Consider the following 20492-nt stretch of genomic DNA (forward strand, 5'->3'; position numbering starts at 1 on the left):
TTCTGAAAGGAGAGTCCTGTATTCCCTAATTTAATAATTTTTATACAGTATCCAGTGTTTCTACTTTTTCTGTCCCTCCCTAGCGAAAATGAAATATCCAGAATGATTAAATCAGTACATTACAAGTATATTAAATTACAGTTGTAGTTGTAAAGGGCATATTTGCTCTGCTGATGAAAATTGTTCTGGAATGCCATTCTGATATGTTACGGTTGAAAAATATGACCTGCATTCTGTGTTTATGTTGCAAAAGAAAGAGGTTGTGCCATTACCCAGCTTTAAAAAAAAGTCTGAAATATAAAATGGTGTCATTTTTATATATTGTTATATTTTGGTGCAATATTATGTGGTAGTATAATTGGAGGAGCTCAGTTTGATTGCACAGGCTTTGTTTCTTAAGTACTGGCATAATGTAATTTATGTAAATGACACTGGAGAAGTAAAAGTGTTGGTGGTATAAAATGAAGTTTGATTTTCAGTTCATGTATGGATATATAATTTAAGAAAGAAATCAAGTATATTATAGTGTTGTTGTTGTTTTACTTCTCCAAAGCTAGCATGTTACAGTATTTTTGTTCCGTCACTACTTCAGATCAGTTCTGATGGCTGTCTTCTGAATTGTTGTTCCCTGTAGGATGGTAGTAGTTTACCACCATTTCAGAGGTTCTTACTGCGTCCATTATAAGTGTATATCACCTTCATGATGGAGGCTGCAAGCACCACTGAAATGTTAGTAAATTTCTACCAGACCTCATGGTACAACAACCCAACAGAGAGTCATCTTCATATTTCCTGCCATGAGAACCTAAAATCTTACCAATTGTTACCCATGCATATTGCATATGTGAACTGTCTCAAACCCGTATTGTCTGTTCCATTTTTGTATTTGTGCCTGCTTTCATTTAATGTATCATTAATAACAGTTTTAGTTTTTGACATTAGCTTTGAATATTGTGTTGGTAGACATACAGTCGCTATAAAACTGCCAGTAGAACATATCTCTACACACATTTTGTGCCATATGAGAAACTGGGAAAGTGTACTGCCTCTTCGAATGTGACCTTTCACTCATGATGAAATGTGTTTGAACTGTTTATGAGCATATTTGCAGTCGCTGTTGGGGGGGGGGGGGGGGGGTGACAGATTGCAAGTTTTTTGGATACCTTGCCTTGACAGTAATCGAAAGGGTTTAGATTGAATTTATGTGGACCATGAACTGCAATTCTCAAAACTTTACATTTAGTTAATTGATGAAGCGAACTGCAAACGTGAATGCGGATTTAGAAAAATTACCATCCTTCATGCGACAGCTTTTCAGAGTAGAAGGCGTATATTACTTTTGACTTCATTTCAGAAAACATGAAGCATTGATTTTTAGGTGTCTGTATGTTATAGTATAAGTAAAGTGAACACATGGACCATTTCGATAAAATCATAGGATCACGTCTCGTGCAAAAAGTTGCTGATATCCCAGAGGTTACAGTAGTTTATCGCTGTATCGTTACATGGCTAATTTCCGTATCAAGTGAAGTACACGTGTTACCGTCCGAGCTATCGACGAATCACGTGCGGAAACGAACGGTTATACGCCACTTGGATGAATTTTGTGGGAATTCCAATACAAGCTGAAAGGAGTGATTGGTATTCTTCAGATGTTGAGTTGCTGACACATCATCACGTCAGTTGAGTCGTGTAAAGTGAAACTGCTTCAGTGTTGCTATTTCTTGTAATGACTATGTGTGCAAATAGGTTAAAATGGTATTCCAGCGCAATGAAAATAATTGCCTCAATGTTTTCTTGATAGTAACGTGTGTGATAAACGTCAGTCACGAAGCTTTAAATATATTCAAAAAACCATTAGATAGTTTAGACATCAAGTATGGCTCTTTTCCAGAAGATCTCCGCTTACAGATGTTGGCAGAGGCGAAAAAAATGTTTTATTTCGGTTATAATAACTACATGGCACACGCATTCCCAATGGACGAGCTGAATCCACTGTTGTGTTGTGGTAGGGGCCCAGATTATGATAACCCGTAAGTATCCTGCAGATTTAAAAAAATCCTTAGGTTTATGTCCGTTTATGATTAAGTATGGACAGGCCCAGGTTTTGTAAGAATGCAAGAAGAATGTGTCGTGCAGAAAACACTTTTCACTTTTCGTTGTGGTAAGTGCATGAAGGCGAATAAATCGAAACTATCATTTTTTGTAGATTGACAGTGTTCATTACTTTATCTGACATAATACCTCATATATACAAGACTAAAATATTAACCTGTTTTGTGTGGATATGAAATTTGGTGTCACAGGTAAGGGGAATAATGTAGGTTGAGGGTATTTAAAAATAGGGTGCTCATAATATTTTGACGTAAGAGAGAGGAACAAATTTGAGAGTGTTACATATAGAGGAGCTTAAAAAATTCAGTTAATGTAGATTTGATTCATTAAGCTTACAATATGTCCAGTAATGGGCTCTTGTGAACACAGTAATAAACCTTAAGGTCCATAAAAGGCACAGAATTTCTAAACTAACTTAGAAATGTAGCATAAGAAGGACTCTGCTTCATGGAGTAAGTTCATACCTGCATATTTATGACAGGTTTCTATGAATTTCCTGCCCATTTTTATGCATCGCAATCTTTCATGTCAGCAGTATGTACATCAACAAGACTGAAACTCTTTACTTGTTCCAGCTTCAGGGTTGTGGTGGTGATGACCAAAGTCTCAGTGTGTTACATGAAAGTAGATGTTTTGAGATGTGTGAGTCTGGAATTCTATAAAGCCAGTATATTTAGTTGTTGGTTGATTGCTGTGTGATTATCAGTTATTTGTAGTTCCCTTACATGTTTCTGCACCCCTGTTATGTAGGGTTTGTGCACTAATAAAATTCAGCATAATTTATTCAGTCTAGATGCATGTTTTGGGTATAGTTTATTTTTTTATATGTTACCACACTTTTTTTCCTCTTTTAACTTTTCAACACTAAAGTTCAGTTAGTAATAATATGATCCACAGTTTGTTTGGGGTCATACGATAGTTTGGGAAATGCAGTTCATTCCATTTATCCCTTTGAACCCCATTTTTCATCTAAATAACATTTAAAAGTTCATTTCTTACCTCAGAGGAAACGTAACATATTTACAGTGCGTGGTTCAGTTGGTTAATGTTGTCTAAGGCTGTATATTCTGAGAATCATAAGTACACTCCATGGACAAAAACCAGAGATAGTTTTAAATGTTAAATACATTTTTTACACATTTGACATTCTTTTAGGTTAGGTTGTGTGATCAATGTAGAATGATTCAGTGAAGCACAATTTCTTCTGTCCAAACACATACGTAAATACTATTTAGATAATATGGCTAATTTTGAGTTTTAGTCTGACTTATCTTTATCTTCATTTCTGTTGTTACAAACCTGTAGAATTTGTGATTTTTGCCTGCTTTCTTTGTTTTGCTGTGCAGGAGCTCTCTTCATGAAAGTATTGCTTATTGAGTACAATTTGTAATATTCTAGGCTGTCTTTGGCTGATAGATTTACATTATCACAGAGGTTTCTTTTACATGCATTAGTATTGTTTATTTCATTGTGTATTGTTTGGTTACAAAATATGACAGTATTAAAAACACATAACATGGCAGATGGAAAAAAAAAGGTTTCACTAAAAGTTTCTGTTGGTTTGAGTGGGTGTTCTTCAGACTGAAACCTTACTCATTTACACTGAATTGAACATGAAAATTACAGTCTTTATTGTTTTTATTTTATTTTGGTTACAGATCTAACATCAACATAAATGACATACTTGGTGATTATAGCCTCACTCTGGTTGATTCACTGGACACCCTGGCAGTACTTGGTAATGTGACAGAATTCCAGAATGCTGTTGCTAAAGTTATCCAGAATGTCAGCTTTGACAAAGATAACGTGGTTCAAGTATTTGAAGTGAATATCAGGTAACTCACCCCTACTTGTGTTTTTATATAGCAAATGTACATTATATCCATGTTGTTTTTTTTACAAATGAAGTTATTATATTATATTTTTTCACATCATTGTAAAACTGGAAAAAATATCTATGAAGATGATGATCTTTGGGTTTTGATGTCGTGTAGATACCGAAGTTTTAGTAAGAAGACAAAATATGAGTTATAGATGTTGACTGTGGACGTAATTTTTCTTTAATATATTTCTCTTACAAATATGTACTGTAGAAGCGGTCATTCTTTTAAATACTTTTCAGTCTAATGTAAAATGTAATAAATTGTGCTATGATGTGGCTGTCTGTGATGTGTAAATATATGTATATGCATGTTTTATGTGCGTAGGGTTCTTGGCGCACTCATTTCTGCACATCTCCTCATAATGGATAAGGAGCAGCCTTTCGGAAACTTGCGTCCATCCTGGTATGATGGTGAGCTTCTGCAGTTGGCACATGATCTGGCCTCTAGACTTTTGCCTGCATTTGAGGAGAGTTCAACAGGCATTCCCTACCCGAGGGTAATTTGTCTTATTTACCTGAATATCTCTGTATTTGACTTAGCATTTACGGCAGATGTTAGAAATTTCATGAGTCAGATTTGAAGATGTGTGTTACCTGTTTCTTTAATGAAGAGAAGTGAATGTAACCTGGACACATTCCTTTTAATGAGTATTAATTGGTATCGCAAATCACTTGTCTCTGTTGCTATAACAATTACAACAACTGTGACTAAAGAATAGTGAATGATTTGTAATATTAGCATAATAATCACAGAATTAAAGATATATATTAAAACTTACTGCTCTTAATTCTTATTTTTAGAGATATAACATGCATTTCATTCATAAATGCCCTTCCTTTCTTTATCTGAGCAGTACAGAATTTTGTATGGGGTGAATTCCATTGTCTCGTATTTTCTATGCCTTAAAACATAAAAGATTTTCTGTCTTTCTTGTTAAAGGATTGAGAATTCATGTTCTTTCATCATCTGTTAACTAATGGATCCGTTATAGCTGTGTTCATTTTCAATAGTCCGCTCCTTTAGTGTCGTGTTGTCATATTAATGTTGTAGGCATTTTTATTTTTGTGCCATTTTATAATTGCGTATAAAATATTATGCTTTGTATTTTGTAGTTAGAGCATGAAATAGTTTCTTCTTAAATCTGCGTATTATATCTGTCGCAGGTGAACTTACGTCAAGGTTTACCGCGACCACGTACAGCTGAAACTTGCACGGCTGGGGCTGGGTCTCTCGTGCTAGAATTTGGCCTTCTCAGTCGACTGCTTGGTGATCCAGTGTATGAAGGGTATGCGCGCAGGGCTAACAAGGTTTTGTGGAACCTAAGAGAAAAGTCAACAGGTCTTCTAGGTGTGTTTTACCCTGTTCAGTTTATACAAAAACTAAAGTTTATGCGATCTTGCCGGTTTCAGCATTCTTTGAAATTCTTGGCATTCCTTGGAATCAAAAATGCTGATTTTTGTACCTGATGTTAGAGTACTGTGTAGCTAATATCAGTTCTGATTCACGTCTTTGTCCTAGGTTTGGCCAGTACTGCTTAGTATTAATTCTATTTCACCAGATACTGGTTAAGAAGCAAAATCAGTTTTCTTACAAATTTTTGTCTTATTTGTTTGATGATTACAAACTTTAAACTGAAAAAGTATTAAATTCACATATTTTGACACAAAGCGAAAGGAAGTGCATTGTAACTGACCGAGAACTCATTTAGTGTTGGCAAGATATGACCAAACACATACTCTATTAAATCATGGTCATGGGGACTCTTTAAAGCCCACCATTTAAATTTTCAACATTAAAACCTCTGGCGACACCAGGCTTTAGAATTTATGTACGAACGACAAACTAGAACTGATAACCTTTCTTATAAATTTTCATGACAGTGAAAATAAGGATCCATCCAAGGCCCCCCGTAATTTGTCAGTGTTTATTATGTGTATTTCACGTAAATTTTATAAAAGTCAACTTATAATGAATGGACAAGGCCCTTGTCATTGTTGCTCCAGAAATACCTTTACTCGAAATCATCGCAGTTTGGAATCGAGGCATTTAAATTGTGATTCCATAACTGGGTATCCATTGTACTTCTGTATGTATGATGCGACACATTTATTTTACCTAAAAGCAAGCATTTTACTCTTTTGGGAAGATAGTATTGAAAATTTACAGGTGAAAAAGCTTTAATCCCTAACTCATTCTGTCGTACTATTCTCTCGTGAAGGTAACGTTATTGACGTGGAGTCAGGACGCTGGATAGGGAGACTTAGTGGCCTTGGTGCTGGCCTAGACTCTTTCTACGAGTACCTGTTGAAGTCGTACGTCATGTTCGGTGAATCCGATGACTACGAAATGTTTGTAGAAGCTTATCGTGTTATCAAGCAATATATGCGCAGAGGGTAAGTCAAAGAATGTATTCCTTATATGTATGTGTAGGCTTAAGTGTATTGTATTTATCATGTATAAGCTGTACTTCTTCCCAAAGTATATGAGGTGCTACTTATGTATTGTTTCTTGGAAAAGAAGTTGCCATTGGAATGCCTGCATTGTGCATGGTACATGTACTTATATATAATTTAATTAAGTCAATCAGATGATGATTTTCCACTTGAAAAATAGATGGCTTAAACGTTGTTTAAAAAAGAGAGTTTTAAATATATAGGTAGCTCTCGATTTGCACCGATTTTGAAACCAGGAAATCAAAAAAGTGAAAGAAAATATATTTTACTATTATTTATAGCGTTTTACAATGTATCTCGTACTGATTCTTGTACTAAATCGTTATTCTTACATCGCTGATTTTGGATAAAAATTATAAATACAGTCATCTCTGCAATTACGTGTGTTTCGTTAACGCGAATTTGCTCCAATGAGATCGATGAATCGGTAAAAGCTGTTTGTGAAATGCAAACTTTTGCATATGCAAGTTTGCTCTTATGCAGTTTCATTCCTGGCGCTTTAGACTTTCAAAGGACTAATTTAATCTCTGTGGAGGTACCGGGGTTATTTTTACTACGCGATTTTGTATAGGTCTGCGTCTTACATGAATGCAACTCTCGCCTAACAGCAGAGATGACTGTACACATCAGTCACATGAAAGAATCGCAGTCAATCGCGGGGACCAACGAATTGCCGATTGTAAGTGTATAAAATATATTTTTTAAATTCCCTTTATTTTATTTACGTCATTTCAGAGCTTTAAACGTAATGCCATATATTACTCGTCAATGTTTTGGTGCTGGGAACGCATGTCATTGACTTCCCATTGATTTACATTATAAAAGAGTTTCGATTTACGCCGGTTCGTCCAGGAATGCATCCCCGGTGTAAATCGAGGGCTACCTGTATTGCTCGTGCATATGCTTGTCCTATATAAGGCTTCAAAGAACATCCAACTACTACATATTTATCCTGAAGATGGAAACTGCAGTTTTTACTAAATGGATAATCCTTGACATTTGATGCAGTTCTTCCCTGAAAGTTGAAGTTACACATGGGTGATCATGTTGATATAAGATGCATTTCTAAAACTAAAGGACGGCATCATGGTAATAATGCTGACCATTTTTTTAATTTTCTTTCAGACGAGCTCATTGTAACCAAGGTTCTGGTGATCATCCTCTTTATGTGAATGTTGATATGATGAGTGGTGCTATTCACACATCATGGATAGACTCGTTACAAGCTGCCTTTGCTGGAATTCAGGTAAGTAATCAGGATGTTAGGAGATGCATATTTTCAGACTCAATCTTATACAGTTCCTGAACACTTCCAAAATCAACATATTTATTATGCACTTCTGTTTAGGCAGCGCGGTAACAAGGCGATTGAAATCCGAGGTATGGCATTTGTACGAGTACACACTTGATACCTGGTCTGCTTTGTGAGCGTTGTGAATTCTTCAAAGAGCGTGGAAGAAAAAATATTAGGAACACTAATACAATAAGGAAGTGATTCTGATATTTATTTTATACCTGAATGAAGTCCATCAGAAGAAAATGAAGAAGACATTTCACAGCATCTTCATAATCCAAGTTACAGCGTTTGAATTTGGCGAATACTTTATATTCAAACCTCTCTAAAAGAATAACAGGTTGTCAGTTAATCACTGCTTATGGTTGATAGATTGTTTTGATAATATAAAATTTATGTGTGAAGCACCGTCTGTGACTTATGTTTAATTAGGGATTGTGTGAAATACAAAATGGAGATCACAGAATAATTTTGTAAGCCCAGGATCACATTTGTAACATGTAACATTGAGCTGATTTGTGACAGGAATCGTTCATATTGTGTTTAGGTTCTACATGGTGATATTGAAGAGGCAATATGTACACATGCGCTTTATTATTCCATCTGGAAGCAGTACGGTGTTCTGCCAGAACGTTGGAACTGGCAGCGGCTCTCTGCTGATGTGACGTTCTATCCACTCCGTCCAGAATTGGTGGAATCTACATATCTCCTGTACCAGGTTTGTAAAAGGATGAACTATAATAATGAAGTCATTACACCCAAATCAAAATCAAAAATGAAATTTCTTTTAATTTCATTGTAAAAAATTCTGACTGGCTTCTGACTTCCAGTGTTTTTTCCATGTTAGAATACTATGCAGTCATAAATATAAGAATATTATTGCTTTTTATGATAGTTGTTGTCTGTTTAACCCTGTAAAGCATTATTTAAGTATTAAATCAAAAGTTTGTATTGTATAGCAATTACTGCAGTTACAGTTTAAAAATGAAAACTGATGTAAACAAAGAAAAAACATATGTATTTATTAAAGCACTCAGTCAGCCCTTGGATAAAAGTTTGTTCGTTGTAGCAAAAAGAATGTCGATAAATTTAAAATAAGTTTCAATTTACATGGTTCATTATAGTGAAAATTTGTAAATTGGAAGTTCATAAATGAACGGATAGATATAATATGTATCAACGATGCAGGACAAATAATTTTCCACACATTTAGCTTTTTTGTGTATGCAGTTTTTTGATTGAATATGTCACTGTTACATGCACTGCCGCATACCAGCGTCGAGCAGCCTTTGGTCTTATTTGGTCAGTATACATCTTCAAATATTTTGGCTGTTGCAGGATTCATTAATGTTCAGATATTCGTAAAGTAACACGAATCAAATCCTTATATTTGTGCGTTAAATAAGTTTTTAAAATGTTCTTTAGATGGTAGATATTGCCTCATGATATTTTATTGGAGCCTTGAGGTCAAATAGACAAGTTTCAAAACTGATTAACCCATCACCAGTGTGTCAAATGTTGGTATGAAATATATTTTAATTTTATTGGTTGAAGTGGTATATGATTTATTCTGTCATTGTGGACTCAGCGCTGTTTAATTCAGTATTAATATTTCGCTAATTTTCAGGCAACCAGAAATCCATTTTACTTGCATGTGGGTGTGGATATCCTACAAAGCCTGAACAATTTTACTAGGGCAGAGTGTGGCTATGCAACTGTGCACAGTGTTTTGGATAAAAGTTTGGAGGATCGCATGGAGAGCTTCTTCTTGAGTGAGACTTGCAAGTACCTATACTTGGTAAGTACTCGCTGAAAGAGCATAAATATATTAAGTGTGTCTTTTAATCCACTTAACTTAATAGGATATTAAACTTACTTTGTTCCAGTACACCCCAAATTTTTCTTTTGAAATCTGTGACTTTATTTGAACATGATACCAGATTTGTTAGATCTGAGGTACTCACAGTAGTGAAGAATAATTGTTCGTCTGGGGTGTGGATTCATTGGTAGATACCATCATTTTTGAGAAGTTTGCTGTACATGGAGACAGTATATTTCTTCATAGATAGATACCAATGTTTCAGAGATGCAGTACTGTCTCCGTCGACGGCTCGTTTATCCAAAATGTCGATAAACGTGTCCACTCAGCATCAAAACCCAGGAAAAGAACACAAACATGATAACAGTTTGGTGTGATAATTTCATGGCTTTATGTTATTGATGTACTTTCATATAATATCTTCCACAGTTATTTGATAAAGACAACTATGTGAATAAGCACTTCAGCAAATATGTGTTCAGTACAGAGGGACACCTTTTCCCAGTGGATGTTCAGTTTCGGTCCAAAGTGTGGGAAGAAAGGACCTCGGTGGGCAATACTGGATTAGTACAAAGAAGTGGTAACCTCTCGGTATGTAACTTTTTAAATTTAATATTTATCACATAAACTAAAAAAAGTACTCTTTTCTGTTATTCGAAGTAACGTCAGAGATATGTAAACAGGATGACAACAGAAGATAATAAAGAATAGGACAAACGTCAATGTCTCATACATTTCTGTGTCTATTTGTTAATACTGTGGTACAGCACCAGTCGTAAATCTTCATCATACCATCTTCTTACTCCAGATGATGAATGCAGTTTATGAATACTGAGGCTGACCTACTTCACCGGAATCAACCTTCTTGACATTTTATATGCATTCTTTTCTGTTTGCTTTTAGTTTTCTTTATTCTTAATGTCCAGCTTAAAACGCTGCAGGACATGCAATTTGCCGAGCTTATTACTGTCGTTAACCTCATGCTGTGTTGCAGTACAACAAAGCTTTGGCATTAACCAGTCTTTTCCTGGGAGATGCGGGTCACCAAAAAATCAAAGTTTTGATAACTAACCCTGGGATTTGATATCTGACCCTTAAAAAATATTATTCTTCCACATTATTGTTATGCTGTCTCATTTGGACTCAACCCATAAAACTTGTGCAAGATAAACTAACGACTGTAATACGAGGTCTGTTCAAAATGTATTGGACCTTAATTTTTCCCACGGCAACAAATGAAGCACGGGAGGTATCCTCCGGTGGGGGGTGTAGGGGACCTTTATGCACATGCGCAGAGAGCGTCAGTCGCTGGCAGTCAGCCTGTGAGTGAGTGAATGTAGTGAACGCCCGTCAGATTTTCATATTCGTATTCATCAAACTTAATTTTGTTCACTTCAATTCATTCTGCCAGATTCTTTCTGTCAAAACATATTTTCTACTTTTAATTTTGATTTTACGTGGTCAAAATTCATATGAGGCGATTTAATAATTTAATTTAGTAACCAGGTACACCAGTAATACGCTTCACAATCCTGAATCACTCGGTATAATTTGCTCTTGTGTACTCGTGGTACGCTTTACAAAACTTGATGTGGACAAGTCCTTTGGGGTAGGAATTTGTTTAAATTTGGAACTGATGGATTTATTAATGAAAACTATCGTGAACATATCGTGAAAAGCAAAATGCGGCCCCCTCAACAATACGTTGCTTTAAAAATTAAGCTTATGTCTCCCTCCAGCATCAACATGTTAAAACAATACTAATTTGCTTCAGCTGCCTGATTACTCAAGACGAAAAACGTTGGCTTCAAATTGCTGGACTGGTCTTACCGTTCAGAACTGACATTCTGTGGCAAACCTTCCTCAAGAGAATTAATGTGGTTTTGGTGTTATATTTTGTCGTGATGTACGAACAACATATTTTATGCATTCATGTGAAAAACTTGATTTTCAGTGTGATGCTGTTGATGCTGAAAGGACATATTTCCTGCCAATCAAGAGTCATTATTTAGTACAGATTAGTAAAACTTTAGGTTTGGAAAATTATTAGTAACGGATATAAACGTATAGCAGTTTATCTGTGTGAAGGAGTGAATCAGCTGAACATTTACGAAAGGGTTATAACGCAAAAAATTCTGCAGTTGAATTCTTCAGTAGATAGATATTTTTAATTTTTGCCACCATTATTTGTGTGTGTGTGGAATAATTTTTCTCAACTTTATATTTATGTTTATATCAATATTTTATGGACTCGCACACAAATATTATTACAGTATATTACTGAATGTATGCTGTTTCAGGCTAACCACCTTATCTTACATGCATATAATTTTTATAAAAAATATTAAATGGCATCTTGAAACTGATTTGGTATATATAACATGTTTATACTACATTAATATATCAAAACGGTTTCGATTTCAGAGTTTACCCTGATGATGGAAACAAAGATTAGGTCTTGAAAACATTTGTTTTTAGGTCATCATAACCTTTTAGGATTTTTGTGTATTTGTCATGAACATTTCAAATTTTAAATATTCTGAAGTGTTTAGCTGATTAACCCTACAGGCTTGTGCTTCCGTTTAAGTTATATTGTTAATATAAACACATATAAATAAATATATTTTTGTATCTGCTCATACCATATTGAATGATAATGATCGGGGGTGTAAATATATATATATAAATATATATATAAACAATGTAGCATTTGACTTCCAAGCTTGAATCCAAAGCGCTTTGTACCGTTATGCCATTATGAGCTGTAAAACAAAAACTTATTCAACGCCATTCATGATTTGCAAGCTGCTCAAATTATATACTGGGTAAACATAATATTTTATTAAAATAATTTTCTATTTAATATCAGCTGAATCATTCAACTGCTATATGCAGTATAAGAAATGGATGCTTTCGAACTATTGTTTTTTTAAACAGAATGGCAGAAAAATTAAGCAACTGCTGAAGTACTCCAGTATACAATTGTAAACAAACTGAATGTTCCGATATTTCAAAGATTTGCCTTATAATTTGTAAACATTTAGCTTCACATTGTGAGCCGGGATAGCTCAGTCAGTATAGTGACTAGCTACGGGCTGGACGACCGGGGTTCGATCCCCGACGGGGGCAGAGGATTTTTCCTCTAGCCTGTGTCCAGACCGGCTCTGGGGCCCACCTAGCCTCCTCTACAATGGGTACCGGGGTCCTTTCCCGGGTGTAAAGCCGGCCGGGGCGTGATGCTGACCACCCACCCCCATCTAGTGCCGAGGTCAAGGAAGAGAGGAGCTATACCTCCACTCACCCCAAACGCCTACATGGCGTATAGTGGGACAAACTTTACTTTTACTTTACTTTAGCTTCACATTACAAAGACAATTTATCAGTGACCATCTGTCTATTCTAAAAGAATGAACGAGGTCTTCCAAAGTTGATAAGTGCTCACTTGTTTCTGTATTTAGCCAGACTTGCTTAAATTGCTAATTACTTGAAGGCTACAGATATTTTGGATTTTGTCAGATAGTCTGTAGTTGAAAAAAGTATAAGAATAATCTAAGGCAATGATTCTCATCCAGGGGTCCACAAGTTGTACCTCAGAGTCTGCAAGTAGATTCTACTTTTTATGCTGTATTACTGAAAGTTTTAAGCCTTTTTCTGCTTGTTTTTCCTTCCACATTGGAGTAAAAGCATGACAAAGAAGCTATATTTTCTATCCACATTTTAGTTAGTCTTTACTGTATTTAATCAAAATGTGAGATAATTTTGGGGAGGGGGTTTGCAGCATCAGAAAGGTCGTGAGGGATCTTTCTATTTAGTGTTTTAATTCCTGATTATTACCTGTATATATGATAAAATATTTTATTTTCACGCTTGGAATGTATCTACTGACATGAAATCATTGTTTTTCAATGAAAAATATTAAACAATAATGCACAAAAGGTTCTTATAATTGTGATAATTATTATCCCAGGTTGTCTTAGGTCACTTTCCATTGTTTTTAAAAATTAATTTCCCCCTATCCCCAAAAAATTCCAAAACTGTGATAATCTAAGTCAGTTACATAATGATTTCTCAAATGTGCCAGCATATATTGATGATGGTATCAATGAAGGCAGTGATGTCTGCGTCATTTTATCTGGACAATAAAATGACAACAGTTATTCTTGTGACCAGTTCAAATATGTACGTGTCGTTATCGCAAATTTGCGCTTGTTTCTGGTTGGAAGATGATTATACCATTTTGTAAATATGAAACATAATGTAACATGAACTATTTCTTCTGTGTAAGAAATGGTTTTGTTGAGAAGCCTTTTTCCACGTATAAATACAATGTACCAGGGGGCACAGTGTTCGTGTTAACCATGTTACCAAGGCTAACACTTAAGTAAGACAGATGCTTTAAATTTTTCATTTTTAAAAATATTAGCTGGGTTAACACAGTTAACATGAACATTGTACCCTGAAATGTAAAAGTAATATGAGAATTTGCATCTGTTACATCATGAGGCCAGTAACTTCTGATTTGGAATTTGATGAAACTATATTCCATTACAAATAATTAATTCTCACAGTGGAGATAATTGATTTGATTCTAATTATAATAGTTGAATTAATTTAATGTTTCTTTGTATGTTATACTGAAGCCTGAGGGGAAGAGACCGCTGGGGAGACCTAGACGTAGATGGGAGGATAATGTCAGGCGGGATCTATGGGAGATAGGAGTTGAAGGAGACTGGATTTTGTTAGGCCAGGACAGGGTCCGGTGGAGGGCTTTGGTTAATTCGGTGATGGACCTTCGGGTTCGGTAAGCCATCTGGTTGGTTGGGTCCACTATTTGGGAAGCCTGAGGGGAAGAGACCTCTGGGGAGACCTAGACGTAGATGGGAGGATAATCTCAGGTAGGATCTATGGGAGATAGGAGTTGAAGGAGACTGGATTTCGTTAGCCCAGGACAGGGTCCGGTGGAGGGCTTTGGTTAATTCGGTGATGGACCTTCGGGTTCCGTAAGCCATCTGGTTGGTTGGGTCCACTATTTGGGAAGCCTGAGGGGAAGAGACCTCTGGGGAGACCTAGACGTAGATGGGAGGATAATCTCAGGTAGGATCTATGGGAGATAGGAGTTGAAGGAGACTGGATTTCGTTAGCCCAGGACAGGGTCCGGTGGAGGGCTTTGGTTAATTCGGTGATGGACCTTCGGGTTCCGTAAGCCATCTGGTTGGTTGGGTCCACTATTTCGGAAGCCTGAAGGGAAGAGACCGCTGGGGAGTCCTAGACGTAGATGGGAGGATAATGTCAGGCGGGATCTATGGGAGATAGGAGTTGAAGGAGACTGGATTTTGTTAGTCCAGGACAGGGTCCGGTGAAGGGATTTGGTTAATTCGGTGATAACCTTCGGGTTCGGTAAGCCATCTGGTAGGTTGGGTCCACTATTTGGGAAGCCTGAGGGGAAAAGACCTCTGGGGAGACCTAGACGTAGATGGGAGGATAATCTCAGGTAGGATCTATGGGAGATAGGAGTTGAAGGAAACTGGATTTTGTTGGCCCAGGACAGGGTCCGGTGGAGGGCTTTGGTTGATTCGGTGATGAACCTTCGGGTTCCCTAAGCCATCTGGTTGGTTGGGTCCACTATTTGGGAAGCCTGAAGGGAAGAGACCGCTGGGGAGACCTAGACGTAGATGGGAGGATAATGTCAGGCGGGATCTATGGGAGATAGGAGTTGAAGGAGACTGGATTTTGTTAGTCCAGGACAGGGTCCGGTGAAGGGATTTGGTTAATTCGGTGATAACCTTCGGGTTCGGTAAGCCATCTGGTAGGTTGGGTCCACTATTTGGGAAGCCTGAGGGGAAAAGACCTCTGGGGAGACCTAGACGTAGATGGGAGGATAATCTCAGGTAGGATCTATGGGAGATAGGAGTTGAAGGAGACTGGATTTCGTTAGCCCAGGACAGGGTCCGGTGGAGGGCTTTGGTTAATTCGGTGATGGACCTTCGGGTTCCGTAAGCCATCTGGTTGGTTGGGTCCACTATTTGGGAAGCCTGAGGGGAAGAGACCTCTGGGGAGACCTAGACGTAGATGGGAGGATAATGTCAGGCGGGATCTATGGGAGATAGGAGTTGAAGGAGACTGGATTTTGTTAGTCCAGGACAGGGTCCGGTGAAGGGATTTGGTTAATTCGGTGATAACCTTTGGGTTCGGTAAGCCATGTAGTTAGTTAATTATATGTTATACTATCATTACCTATAAATTATTGACAGTAATGGCTCTCCAACAAAGTAGATACATCATTCTTCTCAAGGAAGTTATCATGCCATATCATTCAAATTCCCAACTCAGTTGGTTCAAAAATTATCATTGGGAGATGTATATCATGCCTTGCCTGTGACACTGTTTTCTCTTTCAGAAAACAGCAGACTCATATAGGGGATAAATCCTCCTATCCATTGACATAGAATTACACTAACTTCAGCATTCTTTGCTTCCACAGAATTTTCTCACGCTACAAACAAATATCTTAGAGAATAATACAGAATATAAAGAAACTGTCAAGAATGAAAACTTTTATTTCAGACAATACAGAAAGTTGCAGCAAATATATCATGTACTTCCTAATATATTGACATGCATATTCAATGGACTTCATTATGTCAACAGAATCAGGGTTGGAATAAACATATATTCAAATTAAATTGTATTCTATCTAGGTCAGAAGAAATTCCCACATATACAAATTGAAAAATTAAATTTCAAAATAATGGAATTGTCACTTTAAGATTAGTTCTACTAATTAAATACAACAAAGAATAATTATGAAAAAAAGTTCCAAATTAACAGTCAGAATCTGCTGTATGGATTGTGCATTATGCTCTTATAAGTTGCTGTGAGCATATTATGGATATTATACACAATTACAGTAGGTACTTCCTGATTTATTTTTCTATTAATGCTACTTTTGAAAAGTGAGGTTTAATTCCTGATGCAGTTGTGCTATAGGAACATTCAGTACGTTGGATAAACTACCTATAATAAGTTGGGCTGTATCTTTGATTAAGTTGTATTCATGAAGTTGTTGCATTATGGTTGTTAATCCTGTTTCATTACCAATTGCTTCGGTTAAAGCTGCTCTTTCATTATCCAACTCCAAATCGCGTTGTTTCAGTCTCTTAAACTCTCTTAAAAGTGAATCTCTTTTACTTGCATCATCAGAATTTTCCTCTTTCTGAAATGAAACCCCTGTTTTGTGAGGTTTAACTGAAGAGCCACATTCTTTGATGTGTGGATCTGTGAACTGATTCTGAAGAGTAGCCATGTTTTGTAGATCACGATAATCTTCTTCTTGCTCAAATGAGGCTTTGTTCCACTGCTTCTTAACTTCAGGTGAAGGAGAATCTTCTCTTGTAGAATCTCCACATTTTCCAGCTTTCAAAGATTGCTTTCTGGTTTTTGGTTTTTTGAATTCAAATGAAGACGAATCTGTTCTTACATTCAGACATTCTTCAGCTTTTTGAGATGGGCCTGTGGTTTGTGATTTATGAGGTATGTTGGTTCCTGGTTTCTGAAAATGATACAAAGGAGAACCTATTTCTCCTGAATCTCCACATTCGTCAACCTTATGCGGTGGAGATCTTGTTTGCGATTTCTGTGACACAACTTTTGATTCATGTGTCCTTAACAAAAAATAAGGTGAACCTGCTGTTTTTTGTTCTTCATATTTTTCAGTTTCATGAGATGGGGCTTCAGGTTCTGGTTTCTTAAATCCACATGAAGGCAAGTCTACACTGTTTGAATCTTCAATTCTATTCTCTCCTTGGGGCTCTGCAGCTTTCTGTGATGTAGTTGTGGTTTCTGTATTACTGGATTCATCAGAATGAGAAGAAAGCCTGTCTGATTCAATGATTTTAACTGAAGGTGAAACAGTTTTTTTCAATTTTTCTGCTTTTTTCCTCCTATGTGTAGGCATTATGACTGACTGTAGAAGAATAATTATAATGATGGCTAATCAAATTCCAAGTACCACAATGTGATGATATCTGGAAATTACATCATTAATTTTTCAGTGATATAATAATTTTCATGTGAACACCCTATCCTACAGCTTATTCTCTCACCAAAAACTGAGTACTAATTTCTAATTGTGGGTCAAAATTATCAGTGTGTACTACAGAATAGTTTTATCAAGCCTTGTGAATCTCTCAACAATCTTTTGATTGTGAAACAGTTCTATTGCTGCAACAACAGAAATTTGAGGAAAATTTTAAAATACTGTATCTCTGTAATTAATGGATACAGGAAGGTAAACTTTCATGTCACTTCTTAAGGAGACCTAGTGAGCTCGCGAAATTTTAATAGAATCAAAAACGGTTATGAAAATTGTGTCCCTAAAGTGTGTTGATTACACATGAAATGACTTTTAGGTTAAAATGGCTGAAATGATTTTTAAGCTATGCCCATGTATAAAATAGAGGTTGTTTCATGAAAATAAATTCTGTAACTCCCTTCTACAGGTACTATTATTTTTAGAAGTTTTTACACAAACTGCAGAGACGGTCAACCTCATTTTACCCTGATGCAGTCATACTGAAGTTCTTATAACATATGATATGCTGCAATTTTCTTGTGTTCATGCAACTTTCACTAGTTCCTTCCTCGCACTTATGTTCCGCAAGTAAATCTTATACGACCTGTCAGTTCCCCACAACTTTTAGGTTAGATAAGTACAAATTGTATGACCTGACAACTTTGGGAAGTTTAGGTTAAATGTGACTATATTTCTGTTTAATTATACAGCGTACCTCATCGTATTTTACAAATATGACATAACCGTAGGCAAAACAGCAATTAAATGAATACCTTTGTTATATAAATATTCGACTCGCCTTTTTACGTTTTAAAAATCGTCATATATAATATCTGGTAACTAGCTTCGTTTTTACATTGCCATATCTCTAGTCCGTTGCTTTTCGAGATGATAACTAGCGCAGGGAACATGTAAGCAAAGAGAATATCAAGCAGGATAACAATCCTGAAAACATATTTGAACCGGGCCGGACCCGAAAATTTTTTGTGCTACCAGACGTGAGGATGACCAGACCCGACCCCGCAGACCTTAACCCCACCAAAATATGATGGTATACAATCTTCTTGTTCTTCCACCCTTTCTATGTGTGATAAATATGTACATATCTGCATACAGCAAAACTTTCTTACTAGCGTTAAACTTGTAAGTATGTTGGTACCATCGGTCCAGTTCAGAATCAAATCGAATCCCAATTAGCTAGTTGGCGATTTTCTTTGCGGTGTTTCGTCTGCGTAGGTTGAAATTACTGTTCATGACGTCATGACGGGCGCCTCTTGCGGCCACCAGTGAAAGAAGTAGTCGTAGTCTGGCACTGGCTCGGAGGCTAGTTGTGTTTGTGGGTGTATTGTGGCAATGAGGAGCATAATGAGTGTATGGTAAACGTGTGGTAGTACTATCATTGTGAAGAGGTCACCCACAGGTAGGAAGAATATGAGTTTGAAGACCGATCATTTGATTTTGAAAAACTCAGATTTGAGGGTCCGTTTGCGTAGGGAGGTAAATAACGCACCTCCAGGAACATGGAATACGGAAGAAAGATATTGCAACAATGATTCCATGGACTCTGGAATTGCCGGACTGAAAGATCCACATTTTAACAGCAACAAAAACAGTGATTCAGAAACGTCAGAGTACATTGTAGATCCTTCTACAAGAACCACATACCTCAAAGGAAAATTTTTGGGGAAGGTAAATACATAATTTTCAGTAGTGTCCATATTTATTTTTGTTACGGGATGCGTTTTATGTTTATTTTGGAAACTAATGTCCCCTCCGTCAAGCTGTATTCTATATCAGATAATGTTTTGTTGAAATACTAGTAAAGTGATTTGCTTTATGTGAATGTGAAAACGAAACTGTTGTAATTTATTTGGTTTGTGTGTTGCTCGCATTGTTTTTAAATACAACTTGGACTCAGGTCGTCGGGCCATGGGTCATGGGAATGCAGTTTGACCAGGAGGGGGGGGGGATAGAAGTTAAATAGGTTTGGTTGTCGTTTTTACAAGACTGTGTACAATGGAGGTGATGTCCACCTTCGTGAAGTTGCGGGCACGATTTGACAGCTTCCCGTTCTGCCAGCCTCCCATACCATGCTATGCCAACACCTGTTTGACAGAGAATAGGCAACATAGCAGGGTAGAGTAGGCGACCGGGTACACACACGCTCAGTTGCCAGCTTTTTGGAAGACAAAGAAAGGAGTCAATTGCCCCTTGCGGTTTCTGGAGTGGTGGCATGGGCTTTTGTACTTGATGTTCGATTTAATATAAATTTTGGTGGACAGGAGTAGCGAACAATAGAAAATTATTTATCTGTCTAACAAATGAACATGACACTTGGGGTCTTGCTGTGGCTGATTACTTGACATGCCCCTCATTTCGGCCTTTAAATATTAAGAAATCTAACCCTCGAACACGTTTGGGACAGTCCGCATTCGAATCCTTTACAAGGGCGTGTCTTTCCTCCTTTTCCTGTGTATAAATGTTGCGTTCTCTCTCACAGACACAAAGGAAAGCCTGAGCAGTCAAATGCATTCATTAAAGTGAATCGCGAAAGAATTTCCTTTGATTATAAGTTACCTACCATATTCGAGAATGTGTTTTGTTTTTTGATTGTTAATAAGATGGAGAATAATTTCCTCAGTCATGTTGCGTTGTTTCATGATTTTCTTGTTTTGTGTGTTGAGTTCTATGTTACGCTGCGATTTCTGCCATATTTATTTTCAGATTGATTTCCCCCAGTGTCTACCTCCCCCCCCCCCAATTATGAAAAACTTAACAGATTTCGAGTTTAAAAAGCATATTTGGCTTTCGTCTCCTTTGCCCCATTTGATGCCAAATTTGACCTGATTATATTTGT

At 36.8% G+C, this 20492-nt stretch overlaps 3 protein-coding genes across 5 annotated transcripts in view; 2 read left to right on the top strand and 1 right to left on the bottom strand.

Annotated features, from left to right (window-relative positions):
- The first annotated feature begins 1538 nt into the window (after positions 1-1538).
- On the top strand, positions 1539-13740 carry LOC110831265 (ER degradation-enhancing alpha-mannosidase-like protein 1). Its single transcript, XM_022067089.2, has 10 exons — positions 1539-2033; positions 3774-3950; positions 4323-4494; positions 5162-5345; positions 6217-6391; positions 7577-7697; positions 8293-8463; positions 9373-9543; positions 9994-10155; positions 11519-13740. Exons 1-10 carry the CDS (start codon positions 1756-1758, stop codon positions 11612-11614), a joined length of 1707 nt encoding a protein of 568 aa, XP_021922781.1. The 5' UTR covers positions 1539-1755; the 3' UTR covers positions 11615-13740.
- A 2363-nt stretch (positions 13741-16103) lies between these two features.
- On the bottom strand, positions 16104-18702 carry LOC110831266 (uncharacterized). 3 transcript variants are annotated; one of them, XM_022067092.2, is made up of 2 exons: positions 18435-18702; positions 16104-17588 (listed from the first exon to the last, which is right to left on the bottom strand). In XM_022067092.2, the coding sequence occupies exon 2, from the start codon at positions 17516-17518 to the stop codon at positions 16505-16507; it is 1014 nt and encodes a 337-aa protein (XP_021922784.2). In that variant the 5' UTR covers positions 17519-17588; positions 18435-18702; the 3' UTR covers positions 16104-16504. The 3 variants fall into 3 exon arrangements, with proteins under 3 accessions (XP_021922784.2, XP_021922783.2, XP_021922782.2); XM_022067091.2 differs by having other exon boundaries at positions 18351-18702; XM_022067090.2 differs by having other exon boundaries at positions 18409-18701.
- Positions 18703-18913: 211 nt separating this feature from the next.
- The window catches only part of LOC110831259 (serine/threonine-protein kinase PLK1), a 46343-nt gene continuing 44764 nt past the window's right edge, over positions 18914-20492 (top strand). The window contains exon 1 of the mRNA XM_022067057.2: positions 18914-19324. Coding sequence (XP_021922749.1) covers positions 19067-19324 — 258 coding nt within the window. The 5' untranslated portion in view covers positions 18914-19066. The remainder of the gene's footprint in view (positions 19325-20492) is intronic.

The sequence above is a fragment of the Zootermopsis nevadensis genome, unplaced genomic scaffold (genome assembly GCF_977971745.1).
Source record: "Zootermopsis nevadensis isolate Lab colony 2312 unplaced genomic scaffold, Znev_1.0 Znev_ptg000023l, whole genome shotgun sequence".
NCBI classification, from domain to species: domain Eukaryota; kingdom Metazoa; phylum Arthropoda; class Insecta; order Blattodea; family Termopsidae; genus Zootermopsis; species Zootermopsis nevadensis.

Coding starts and splice junctions, on each gene's coding strand:
- LOC110831265 (XM_022067089.2), top strand. CDS start 1,756: ATGGTATTCCAGCGCAATGAAAATAATTGCCTCAATGTTTTCTTGATA. Junction 6,392..7,576: donor AAGCAATATATGCGCAGAGG/GTAAGTCAAAGA, acceptor ATTTTCTTTCAG/ACGAGCTCATTGTAACCAAG. Junction 10,156..11,518: donor AAAGAAGTGGTAACCTCTCG/GTATGTAACTTT, acceptor CTTGATTTTCAG/TGTGATGCTGTTGATGCTGA.
- LOC110831266 (XM_022067092.2), bottom strand. CDS start 17,518: ATGCCTACACATAGGAGGAAAAAAGCAGAAAAATTGAAAAAAACTGTT.